Source organism: Artibeus jamaicensis, unplaced genomic scaffold (assembly GCF_021234435.1).
Source record: "Artibeus jamaicensis isolate MK-2021 breed Jamaican fruit bat unplaced genomic scaffold, CSHL_Jam_final contig_908, whole genome shotgun sequence".
Classification (NCBI taxonomy): Eukaryota; Metazoa; Chordata; class Mammalia; order Chiroptera; family Phyllostomidae; genus Artibeus; species Artibeus jamaicensis.
In genome coordinates, this window is record NW_026522009.1 from 7,416,228 (window position 1) to 7,430,168 (window position 13,941).

The following is a 13,941-nucleotide window of genomic DNA, read 5'->3' on the forward strand; positions in this document are numbered from 1 at the left end:
ATATACATACTACAGTGCCTAAACTTAAAATGACTGACCCAAGTACTGGAACATGTGAGGCACTAGATCTCTCACACACTACTAGTGCCAACGTAAAATGGCACAACCACTTTGGAAAATATTTTGCTGTTTCTTTAAAAAAAAAAGTCAAAAACACACCTACCATACAACCCAATTCATGATATTCAATTGCTAATATTTAAGAACTGAATAAAGAACATTCAATTCTTGATATTTACTCAACAGTACATATGTCTACCCTGAACAAGTGCACAAGTATATAAATTCTCATGGCAGCCTTATTTGTAATAGCCCAAACCTGGAAACAACCAAACTGCCCTTCAGCAGTTAACAAATGATGAATAAATGACACTATGTCCATATAATAGAATACAACTCAACGCTAAAAAGGAACAAATTGCTGATACAACATACTGAATCTCCAAATCATTATGCTGAGTGAAGGAAGTCGGATCCCTCTAAAAGTGTACATGGTTTATAATTCCATGTATATAAAATTATAGAAAATTAAAACTCTTCCACGATGATAAAAAGCAGGTAAGTAGTTGGTTGCCTAGGGAAATGGTACCTGGAGAAGAAGGGAGGAAGTGAATACAAAGAGGCACTAAGAAAATTTTTGGGTGTGTTGGATATGTTCATTACCTAAATTGTGGTGATGGTTTCCTGAATATATATATATATACATATATATATATATGTGTGTGTGTGTGTGTATATATATACATGTCAAAACATCACATTGTACACATTAAATATGTAAAGCTTACTATACATCAATCATACCTCAATGAAATGTGAAAAAAAAAATACGTATTTGCGTTGGAAGGCACTCTTGCATGGGTCTTTCACACACCTATTTGTCTCTTTACTTATGCCTAGCTGGCAAGCAAGGTCCTGACTGCTCTCGGCTCTTTTCCCACAGTTGTGCTTGCAGCACATAACCTGGAGGGACAGAGTGAGTCTCTTTCCAAGACAAAGAGCAATCTTACTTACTGCTTGCCATAAAACAGTGGATCCTCCAAAGTTGGTGTTCCTCAGCTGTGATGTAAACCCATCATATAGAAAACATCCATTTTGGACCAGGGCACTGCCTTCACGGGACTTGGGAGCACCATGCTGATGCCCATGCTACTTGCTATATAATGAAGTATTGAAATTCTTTGTTTTTAAAACCTGGAAGTTTCACATCCTGTGTCTTCTGTTAGGATCCGCTAAGTGATACTAGCCTAGTTTTTAGCTTGTAAGTAGGATACGATAAAATCCCTCACACTAAGTTTGATAAGGCTAAAAAACATAGGATACTGGAGGATAAACTGGTGAAAAATGACAAAAAGGCTAAAAAAAATGATATGGCTAATGGCCATAACTTATGATAAAAATAACTAGAAATTATCTAGCTCATAGGTACTATTCTTTATAATTAATTTGCAATCTTTACATTTTTCTTATTAAATATTTGTCAAATAAATTTCTGGAAAAAAAAGTATATGAAAGATAAGAGTAGACTTAAGAGATTAAGTAACTTGATTAAGACCACATTCATAAATGGTGGAGGATGATTCAAATTCAGACATCATACCAAAGTTTATACTCTTAGTCATCATGTTATGCTGTATTCAAAAGAGGGCTAAATGTGTATTATATAGTTTGGGCTCACCAATGTAGATGACAGGGAACCATTTAAGGATTTTAAACTGAGAAGCCATGGGCTCTGACATAAATTTCAAAAATATCTCTTTGAATAAAGTATGAAAGGTGGGCTAGAGACAACAGTAGCTCTAAAGAGATCACACACAAGAATATAATAAGTTTAACGAAGACGCCAATTTCAGGGAGAGGAAATGAAAGAGTTGGTAAAAAAAATTAATTGATTTTGCAGGATGACAAACGGAAAAAATCTAGGATGACAACATATTTCTAGCTTACATATGATAGCATTTAATTAAGCTTGGGAAGAGGAAGAAGAAAAAGGGATTCAAATGGTATTGAGTGCTACTTTATGCCAAAAACTATTTTACATTAATAGTTTTTTCATAACATTTTTAAGACTAAGATACTATTCTTAAGATATAACAAATATTATTTTCATTTATACATGAGAAATATTAAAAACTAGTTTTAGTTTATAAATGTCAGGACTGGGATGTGAACATTCTTCTGTATCTTAAGAGACCATGTTCATTCCACTGTAATACAATATTTCTCTAAGAAGTAGATATTCACTGAGCATCTTGCCTGGTTTACATTTACATGCTTGTATGAATTTAAAAACAAGGCTTGAGCTTGCAAGGAGAAAGCTGAAGAAAGAGACTCAAGTATTACTAGCATACAGAGATAGTTAAAATTGTGAAAATGCATGTTTGGAGCATGAACTAAGAAAGAAATCCTAAAGCTGAAACCTGGCATTTATGGTGCAGGCAAAGCAAGGGCAATCTGATAAAAAGTCTGAGGAAGAGTTGAAGGAGTAGAAACAAATCCCAAAAGACCTTTATCTCGAAAGCTCGAGTTTCCTATAGTATTCTACAAGTGTTGATATCATGATTGCATTATGCACAGAGACTCAAGAAAGCCCTGATTCTCCTCTGATATCCACCCCATCTTCATATAGTTATGTCGACACAGGAACCTATATGTGAATACAGAAAAAGAGACATCAAAGCACCACTTTATTATTGTCTGAATTGGCCCTAATTACTTCCAATGGAGAGTTCTTTGTTAAGAGCAGTTAGAAAGTCAAGGCTGGAGTCCTAGATTGGAACGCATTCATTTCTTCAGATACATGTTGGGATGAGCAGGCTCAGACACATCCTCAGAGTTAAAAAAAAAAAAAGAAATGGCCTTACCTATAGAACTGGCTCTAGTCTAACTCACTCAACATTTGCAGGCAATAAAGATGTGAAAATAAATAGACGCATGCCTCTGTCTTTAGATTGTGAGAACAATTTCAGATTTAGTTAATCAGTAACTATGAGGTGGCAAGAATGAGCAGTAATAAGGAAAAAGTGAAAAGTATTCAGAAAGACACTTTGTAAAACTAGGTATTACAATTACCCCCAAAATATTTCCTACTAAATATATACAAATATTAGAAACTTAGTTAATATTCAAGATTTGTAGATTTTAGAGAGTTTTAGTTTTGTAGGAAAGCCTAATTATTTAGAAGTAATTATAAACTGAGGCTCAAATATTCACATCATATACCTGTATACCTAGTAAATATTAACCAGATACCAACTATAGTATCTGGGAGAAAATAAACAATATTTAAAGTACTGACTTTACAAATATCAACACAGAAAATGCCAAAAAGTTCATGGGCTAGAAAATAAAGTGGTACCCTGAAGAAGGAATTTTGAAAACCCGGGGCTGTCGCTTTTTACAAAACATGTAAGGCGATGGTTTTGAGTTCGGTTTTAAAACAAGTGACCCAGTTAGGACTTGCTATGTACTGTAAAAACACATTTTAAAGATATTAATAGTTTAACCATTTAAAAATGCCAAAAAGTAGGACTTCCGCCAAGATGGAGGTTTAGGTGGATGTGCCGTGCCTTCTCACACAACCAAGTTTAGGGACAACTAAATATTAACACAAGAGAACACAACCAGAACACGGAAAATTGAACTTTTCGGAAGTCCGTTAACAACAAATTCTTCAGCCCGACCGGTAAGGGGCGAAACCGGCGTCTCCTGAGGAGTTGCACGGGAGGGCTCCGGTCGGACGGACCCAGGCGCGGAGTCCAGACGCGCGAATCCAGATGCACGGGTTCCAGGCCCAAGGTTGGACCTAGTGAGCGACCGAGCGACCCACCGGGTGAGCGACTGCTGAGGAGACGGTGGGGAGGCGGTACTGCGTGTTGACTGCGGTTGCCTGTCTGTGGGTGAGCGGACGGGCGAGGGAGTGGGCGGATGGACCAGCCGCAGGGCGCCGCCATTTTCCCGCTCTGACCACGCCCCCACATACAGCGTCACAACCCAGCGACCTGGGAGTCCAAGGCGCCGCTTCTCACATTTAAAGGGCCAGAACAGACCAAAAATGTCGCAGGAAGACCTCAAAGCCCCAGAGATAAATCTAAGTGACGAAGAAATAGCAAAACTCTCAGACGCACAGTTTAAAACACTGGTCATCAGGATCCTAACAGATCTGGTTGACTATAGCCACAAATTAGAGAAACATATGAAGGCTAAACTAAGGGAAATTAATGGAATTCCACAGGAAACCCATAGAGATGAAAAGGAAACTGGGACTCAAATCAATGGAGTGGACCAGAAGAAAGCAAATAATGGCCAAACAGAAAAGAGTCAAGGAGCAAGAATTCAAAGAAATGAGGAGAGTCTTAGGAACCTCCAGGACATCTTTAAACGCTCCAATATCCGAATTATAGGGGTACCAGAAGGGGGAAAGACACAACCACCAGTGGAAAAATTATTTGAACAAATAATAAAAGAAAATTTCCCCAATCTGGCAAAGGAAATAGACTTCCAAGAAATCCAAGAAGCTCAAAGAGTACCAAAAAAGTTGGACTCAAGAAGAAACACACCAAGGCACATCATCATTATATTAGCCAAGATTAAAATGAAGGAGAGAATCCTAGAAGCAGCAAGAGCTAAGGGGACAATCACCTACAAAGGAGTCCCCATCAGACTGTCAGCAGATTTCTCAAAAGAGACCTTACAGGCAAGAAGGGGCTGGAAAGAAATATTCCAAGTCATGAAATCTAAAGACCTACAACCAAGATTGCTCTATCCAGCAAAACTTTCATTTAGAATGGAAGGACAGATAAAGTGCTTCTCAGATAAGATCAAATTCAAGGAGTTCATCATCACCAAGCTCTTATTATATGAAATGTTAAAGGGACTTATCTAAGAAAAAGAAGTTAAAGAAACATGAACAGTGAAAGAACAACAAGCTCACAGTTATTAACAACCACACCTAAAACGAAAGCAAACTAAAAGAACAGCTAGATCAAGAGTGGAAACATAGAAATGAAGATCTCAAGGAGGGTTAGCAACAGGGGAGTGGGAGGAGGAGATGGGGGGAGAAGGTACAGAAAATAAGTAGCATAGACAGTAGATAGAAAATAGATGGGGGGGCAAGAATAGCATGGGAAATATAGAACCTAAAGGACTTGAGACACATGGACATAAACTAAAGGGGGGTAATGGTGGGGATGGGGGGGCAGGGTGGAGGGGAATGAAGGGGGGAATAGAACAACTAACAGCATAATCAATTTAAAAAAATAAATTTAATAAAAAATAAATAAATAAAAAGAAAAACAAAAAAGGAAAATAAATAAATAAATAAAAAGCAAAAAAAAAAAAAAAAGCCAAAAAGTTACATGTCCTCTTTAATTTTAAGTAAAAATACATTTATGAATGTATGGTATGTTAAAAAGATGCTCATTTGCTCAAAATAACCTAATTCCAGAGAAAACAGAAACTTTTCTGTTCAGTTGTCAGAATTTTCCAGATGTAAGGGTGTCTTTAGCCTCCTCATATCAGACTTGAGCAGAGGGAATGCTGTATTTTGCTCGGGCACTGGTTTTGCTTCAGGAAGATATGTGTAAGGACTCTTTTAATACCAATATTGCTCAATGCCAAGTACCATATTCATCTTTTTCAGACTTTTCTGTCATATCTTTTGACTGTTTCAGTTTTGGTTCCTGCCGTCTCATTTAACTGCCAAGTATCCAGGGTTCCAGACCACAAGTCAATCTGAACCCTCTGCCTTGTTCATTATTCAATATCATTTAATGTGAATCTTCTAAGTATCAGACAACGTGCCATCGTCCTGAACTCTGAGAAACTCATAGCCTGTCAAGGCTGACATACAAGGAAAAAAAACTGAGACAATGTGAGGAGTACTTTAATTGCAACAAGAACAATGTGCTTTAGGACTGAGCTGAAAGGATTAGAAGTAACTGAAGATATCAGAGTAGACCGGTGAGTGAGTCTTAAAATGTAAGAGGGAGGTGCTTTTGAGGCACAAAATGGAGCTCTGGGAATAGACGATTTAGATGTAAAAGTATAAACTACACTTGGTATAAAAGTAGTTTAGCATGGCCAGTGTATTCAGAGAAAATGGTAAGTTGGGGCTAACAAAAAGTGTTGGGAAAACTGGGTATCTGCACACAAAAGATGGAATTGGACCTTTACCTTGTATTACACACTAAATCAACCCAAAATGGGTAAAGGACTTAAGTGTAACACCTAAAACCAAAACTCCTAGAAGAAAAAGACTCTTAACATTGATATGGGCAAAGATTTCCTAAATATGACACCTAAAGCACAGATAATAAAAGCAAAAGTAGACAAGTGGGACTGCTTCAAACTAAAAAGCTTCTGCATAGCAAATGAAACAACAAAGTGAAAAGGTAAACTACAGAATTGGAGAAAATATTTGTAAACTACAGAAATGGAGAAAATATTTGCAAACCATGTATCTGATAAGGGGTTGATATCCAAAATATATAAGGAACTAAAATTCCATAGCAATGCCCCCCTCCGCCGGAAATAACCTGATTAAAAAATGAGCAAGGACTAGAATAGATAACACACGTTACTGTGTTATGAAAAGGTGCTCAAAATCACTAATCAGCAGAGAAATGCAAAACCACAATATTACCTCATTATCTGTTAGGATGCCAATTATAAAACCAACCAACCAAACAAACAAAAAAACCAAACCCCAGAAAATAACAAGTGTTAGTGTAGATGTGGAGAAATTTGAATTCCCATGCACTGTTGGTGGTAATGTCAAATGGTCCAGAAGAAATGGAAAATAGTATGGGCATTCTTAAAAATAAAATTACCTATGATCCAGCAGTACCTGATTATATATGAAGTGCTATACATCTTACCTAAACCGATATACTCTGTAACTTTCAGTCAAGTAAACTGCAGCCTACTTATATAGCATTGCAAATAGAAAATGTGATCTCTGGTTTACTAAAAATTATGTTTATTAATCAGCAATTTCTGGACTGGAGGGATATAAAAGTTTCATGTGGATTTTAACTAAATGAATAAAATTAACCAATGCTATCTCAAGGAACTGCTGCTTATTATCCCAAGAATATGATTAAAAGGACATTAAGAACATCATAATTATAAATTAATAGTCCAAACTTAAGGTGACTTCTGAAATAATTTATAATCTGGAAAAGACATGGTAAAAAAAATTTCACATAAGCAAAATTAAGTGAGTCTTTAATCACTTTTTCCAAGTGTATAGCACAAAACAGATCTGAAATCAATATATTGACTTTGCATGTCACATTAAAAATATATAAAGAATTCAAAACACATGAGCTTATCTTTCCAGATTGAACCTACATAAAATCTGTTTGTTAGGATTATATGAAAACGAAAGTTAAAATCTTTTAAACCAAGATTATACTATCTTATACACAAAAAATGAAGTACTAAAAAATTTCTTAGCATTAACAGCAACATAGGTGTTTTAGTTTCTTTTTAATTTTGAAAAAAGTATTTTGATTTCATGAAAAAGTATGGTAAAAAACGTCCCACTAAATTCCATTTGAACCACAGTTCTTCAATCATACAATACTTCTCCACTATTTATGTAGTACAAACGTGCAAATGTTATTGAGATTACACTGAAAAGTAAACATTTTCTAGATGCTACTATATAAATATATAACTATGACTAAATAACTAACTATACATAAAGTGGAATGGATTGTTTTTCATGAGACTCCTGCATTATCAAAAACATAAATATTTATTCACGTCCAAAAACAAGAGGTATATTTTGTAGTAGACAGCAGAATCATTCTTACTCATATTGCCTAAAGCAACTGGTATTTAAATGTTATTCTAGCTTTCAGGCTATATACGGTTAAAAAGAAATCCCAGAAATCATATTTTAACTCAAGAGCAACTCTTAAGATATATTTACAAAATTCAGTATAGGCCTAATGATATCTTCAAATAGACTACTCCATTATTTGAGAACAAAGAACTGGGAAAATAAGTTTCAGTTTCCACAAAATTCTTACCTGTATAATGCATCATCAATCTCCACCGATTCTGTTGACATGATGGGCAAATGTGTATTTGTGCTGAAAAAATAAACACACACACACACACAATTTATAAGGGCAATCATGATTTTTCAATATTCACATCCTATAAGGCAGTGGTCCCCAACGTTTTTGGTACCAGGGACTGGTTTTTGGAAGACAATTTTTCATGGACTGGGGGGATGGTTTCGGCATGATTCAAGCACATTACATCGAAGCTCACCTCCGGCTGTGGGCCCAAAGGTTGAGGACCTCTGCTGTAAGGTAACAATCAATTATACATGGGATCAGATTCACCAGTTACCAAAGTAGGCTTTATAAATCAGATACATGTGTATTTTATTATCTACCAATTTACCTGGATTTTAAAAAAATAGGTCAAAATTATAACCCATAGTTTTATTCTCAGGTGTTGTTTCATCATCAATACACGTTCTCTTGCGTCTGTATTTTAGCAATTTTGATCATGCAGCTCATAAACCTTCTCTAAAACACACTCTCCCTAGATAATTTCATTCAATACATGGAATTTATCATATACTGGTGATAACTTATTTCTCCATGTTTGATCTCTCCTCTGACCTCCGGATTTTACACATCTGCCAGAATATCTCTATTCTGATGTCCGATTAGTATCACAAACCTAACTAGTCCAAAACAGACTAGTTCATTCTGCTTAATCTATGCTTCCCTGGCATTTCTCAATCCAGTTTCTGGAACTACCAACCATTTATTTGCTCAGGCCAAAAAATCTAGGGATCCTCTTAACTTGTTCCCTCATTTTCTCTATCTGTGAGTCCTATTAGGTCTTTCTTCCAAGGAGATCTCAAAATCTGATCATGTCTCACTATTTCAATCAGTATAATCTCATGCTAAACCACCATCGTATTTTGTCTGAATTAATTTAAAATCTTCCTAACTGGTCTTTCTATTTATACTATGGCCCTTCCCCTTAAATTTATTCTCCACATTAATAGCCTAAATCTTTTAGAATATAGTAAGACATTACTCCCAGACTTAGAACTATCCTTTGGTTCTAGGAATAAAATTCAAATACCTTACCATGCTTAAACGGGCCTGTAAGGTCTACCTCCCAATTATCTCTCCCACCTCAACTCCTACAACTTTCTTCTAAAAAGCCAAGCTTGCTACCACTGTAGTTTTTACACTTGGTATTCCCTCTGCTTGGAATGTTTTTCCTTCAGATCCTCAGTTACTAAAATATTCCCTCACAAATATTACACAGAAGATTCCTGATCACCCTGTCAATCAAAAGGCTCCCCTTCTCCTTAGGTCACTCCCTAATTAATTAACCTGCTGAATTTTCTTCGGATCACTTACCACTAGCTGTTTATTGTTTGCTTTCCCCTATAGCTATATGACCCATTAAGAATTCACTACAGTATTCCAAACACCTAAAAGAGCTGGCATTTAATAAGAGTTAACACTGTGCCCACATCATTTTAAGTGTTTTAGATGTACTAACTCATTTAACCCTTACAGCAAGTTAATGAAATAGGCACTGTCATCGTTTTCAACAACAACAAACTGAGGCTGACAGAGGTTAACTTTAACCTTCCTAAAGCCAGAGCAGGTAAATGGCAGAGCAAGAATCTGAATCTAAGCAGTCTAGCTCTTGGGCACTGCACTACACTGCCTACTGCCTCTTATGTAGTAGGCATAAAGAAGGCACTAAAAAAATATCAGTGTCTTTAAAAAGTTAATCACCCTACTGTGACAAGACATACTTATAGGGATGTATCCTTTACCGTACCTCATCCTAATTTTTTCTCAGCATGGCACACAAAGAAAATGATAATATAAGCATTGGGAAACAGAAATGGCTCCCTGACAAGCCTGAGACATTTGGGCCTGAGCCTGGGTGATGGGTAAGATCAATATCCTCTTAGTAAAAGTGTAATCCATTCCAGGCTCTGGGAAGTGCTAATTATCAATTAAAGGATTCTAAAAACAATGTGATAGCACAAAATTCAGTTTTAGAATCCAGTTTTTTTAGGCCTGGTATTAATATAAGCCAAAGGATTTGTAAATATAGTTAATCAAAATGTTATCACTGATCTTACAAAACATTGACTGGTACCATTAAATAATATCAGTTTCTGGTTAATTAAATGGATAACTATTAGAAATATTCCTGATCACAATTATGAAAGCAAGCCAGAAGATAGTTGTGTTTAAGAGATCAATTATCTAATTAAAACTATAATAACCTGTTTTGGCATTGTAAAAGAACATGAAAAAGAAACAAAACTTAGTATTACAGTTTTCTCATTTCTAGTACATTTTCTCTAGCTCTTTTCCTTGCATGGAGAGCAAAAGTTTAGTGGGTAAATCTTACATAAAAATGGGAAGACCTATATTCTAATCAACTCTGTCACTTAATATGACTGGCATTTACTTTTCAGAAAGTTCTGCCTTACTGGAATGGTTCAAAAATCACAATCAAAGATGCTTTCTTTTGGGAGTTTCTGCTCGTACTGCATAACTTCCCCCAGGTAGGTGAATTTGGCAATGCTGGCAACAGCAGGCAATAACCATAGTATCAAAAGCATCCCTTCAGTCCGGAGTTCGTGAAAAAGCTACAGGTTTATATAAGTCTCACTTTAGATCAAAATCATATATCCACCACTATCTTTGGCATATTGTATTTTGGTAGAGGGCAGCTTTATTAATTAAAAGATGACTGAAACAGGAACTACACGAACGTGCGTGATTTTCTAGGAGTGGACAAGTCGCGAAGAACCTCAAAACCAACTGGTCAACAGAGGTCTTTAGGATGTCCTGACTGCCACTGACTCTTTATTATCAAGTTCCCTCCGGTAATATAATAGTTTTCAAAGGAGGAGCTCAGTGGAGCATCAAGCATAGTGGCACTCAGCTTTGTTTTTACCGAAAGGAGGGAAAAATGTGTTAGGCACCAGGTCTGGGAAGCTCACCCAAGCGAAGAGGACCAAAACTCTCCGCTGGAGCCCTCCCCGCCACCCTTGCCGTCCGGCGACTGGGAGGAAGAAGGATGGTAGACCTCAACCGGAACTGAGAAAGCGATGAAACAGGCGAGAAGTGGACTACCGCTCCCTCGAAGCCGAGGGCGCAAAGGCGCGAGCCCAGGCCACCACACCCACCACGCGCGCTCTCCCCGCACGTCCAGGCTGGTTTTGCCCCGGCCCCGCGGCCTCTCGCGCGCTCCCTGTTCGCGCGAAAGGTTGAAGAGGAAAGCCGGCGCCAGGGTCCTGCTGGCCACCTCGCTTTTTCGTGCCCACAATTTTCCTCTCACCTGCCGGTCCCCCAGGAAGAGCAGGACGCCTCTTCCCCCTGAGGTGCGATCACAGGCTCAGATGACTCCATTGCTTTCAGAGAAGCGCCGCCGCGGGATACAGGGAGTCAGGAAAGGGGGCGGGGCCGCGGGGGTCAAGGGGCGGACGGTGACGTCACCGGAGGGGGCGGGTCTGGGGAGCGCGCATCCCGCCCCGCTTTCCCGTCTACCCCAGGGGCGTCCTGATTTCCGGTTTGGGTGTGGCTGGGGGGGCGGGCTTTGCTGCAGGTGACTGCAGTGAGCGCTGCAGCTAAGGCAAGGCTGCGGCAGGTGTAAAAGGAACCAAAACAGTAAAGTTACGCGTCAGCTCTGGTTCCAGTGACCAACAAAATGATAAAGCTGCGTATCAGAATTCTTGAGTTTTGTAGCAAGAAGTGGAAACCCCTTCGTTTTTAAAATAAATAACCAGAGACTAGTAGTAGGTAACTCCAGATTTCCAGCCTGGGATTCCATTTCAGGACGTTATACGTTTGACACGTAAGGGTGTGTACTGCATATTAGGCACTGTCACAGGTTTAATAGAATCATGTGAATTTTAGAGCTATAAATGGCATTAGGTCACCCAGTTTATCCCCTTCACTTTATGGGTGGGGAAAGGACCTTACAGTCCGCGTAAGTGATCTGGTCAAGGTCATAGAGCTGGTTCCATACTAGTCACTGCCAGGTTAAGTACCTGAACACATGTTTAAGAGCCTTTCATCTAATTCTTTTTCCATTGACTCCCCATTCGCCTTTCTCAGAAAACAAGAATTAGTGGCACACAATATCATTAGGATTTGTTTTTCATTCTGAATAAGAGTCTACGGCCATACCACCCTGAACGCGCCTGATGTTGTCTAAATAACAGTGTGTAATTGGAAAAAAAATCTGTTGGATTTTAAAAATTGGCATATACCTTTACTATATATTACATCATCTTTTTCAATGCGAGATATTTTACTTAATTATAAATTTATATTTCTAGTGTGGAGGGATGGTCCAGGTAAACTGTATCTTTTATGCCTCTCAATTCACTTTTGAAAATTGTACATCTCCAACTAGCTGAAAATTTCATGCTGCTCATTCACGTCATCATTCAGGCTTCGCAATCCAGTTGTATACCCTATACATAACCACTAAAAACAAATTGTCTCATTTTTTCAAGGTTCTGCTCTAGCACTCAGCTTATCCCCTGTTTTTTCTAAAGTTAATTAATACAAATATCTTTGGTCCACTCCACAAATAATGCCAACTTCTCTATTTCTCTCCAATTTCTCCTTCCTCATTCCTTTCTAAATATTGAATGCCTATGAAACTTTAGGACTTATCGACTAGACAATAATCGGGTGATAGAGACAGTGATCCATGATTTCATCGATCTCATTGGGGGAAGCCAGAAAGAGGAAAATAAATGAAAAGATAATTTCAGAAAGTACATATTTTGAAGAAAGTAAAGGATCGGGAGATAGGGACTAGGGGAGGAGAAGGAAGACAATTTTAGATAGTCACAGAGAAAGTGAAATTTGAGCCAAAACCTAAATTAAATGATCCATGCTAGATATTCTAGCAGAAGATATTCTAAACAGAGGGAAATTCAAGTGTAAAATTCTTTTATTTTCTTTTTTAGCATTAATCACCTTCTGGTTTATATTTATTTGTTTACTTGTGTATTGCCTGTCTACGTTTTCAAAAGAGACTGGGCTTTTTCTGGAGAAAGAGCCAAAGTGTGAGGGCAATTTGATATGAAAGAGAATCTATGGTGCTGGCTTTGCAGAGGGAGGAAACCACATAGAAACAAAGGGGAGTGGCCTCTAGTTACTGACAGCGGCCTCCAGCTAACAGCCAATGAGGAAGTGGGGCCCTTGTCGGCTGTGGGCTTCAAGGAACTAAATGTGGTCAACAACCTACATGAGTTTGGGAGACCCCAAGCTTCAGATCAGAATACGGTCAACTGATAATCTTGATTTCAACCTTGTGAAGCTTTGGCTAAAGAACCCAGGTGTGCTGTGCCCCCAGTTCTGAGCCGAAGAATTTAAGCTAATAAATTTATGTGGTTTTAACCCACTGTGTTTTTGGTAATTTGTTACTTAGCAACAGAAAATGAATGTAGTATATTTTACCTGAGACCTACATAATTTTAGTTGAAACCCACAATTCTTGGTATTTTAACAATCCTGAAATTAGAATGTATTTTTCATAAATACATGAAACAATGGTGCTCTTAAAATTAAGGTCATCTTAGGTTTGGTGTAATATAGTGTGAATTATTTCAAACATACAGTATAATATATTCAGATTTAATAGATTTTAATGTTTTGTCACATTTACAAATGGAAAAGAAAATTGGAATATCATCAGACTTGTAACAGGGAAGAAAATATAATGACATTTAGGATTTTCAAGGGAAAAAATGTGGCCAAGGATTTAATATCTAACTAAATCAACTCTCATGTACGGATGGTATAAACTGTTACCAACATTTGATGAGACAATTGTTTCTTTGAATAATCCCTAGAGAATTATTGCAGAATGAGCATCAGAAAACCAAAATGACTAGAGATGCCT

At 37.6% G+C, this 13,941-nt stretch overlaps 1 protein-coding gene across 1 annotated transcript in view; it reads right to left on the reverse strand.

Annotated features, from left to right (window-relative positions):
• UBA6 (ubiquitin like modifier activating enzyme 6) overlaps positions 1–11,477 on the reverse strand; it is an 80,762-nt gene extending 69,285 nt beyond the window's left edge. The window contains exons 1-2 of the mRNA XM_037150028.2: positions 11,359–11,477; positions 8,040–8,102 (exon numbers count right to left, since the gene is read on the reverse strand). Coding sequence (XP_037005923.2) covers positions 8,040–8,102; positions 11,359–11,429 — 134 coding nt within the window. The 5' untranslated portion in view covers positions 11,430–11,477. The remainder of the gene's footprint in view (positions 1–8,039; positions 8,103–11,358) is intronic.
• Positions 11,478–13,941: the final 2,464 nt, after the last annotated feature.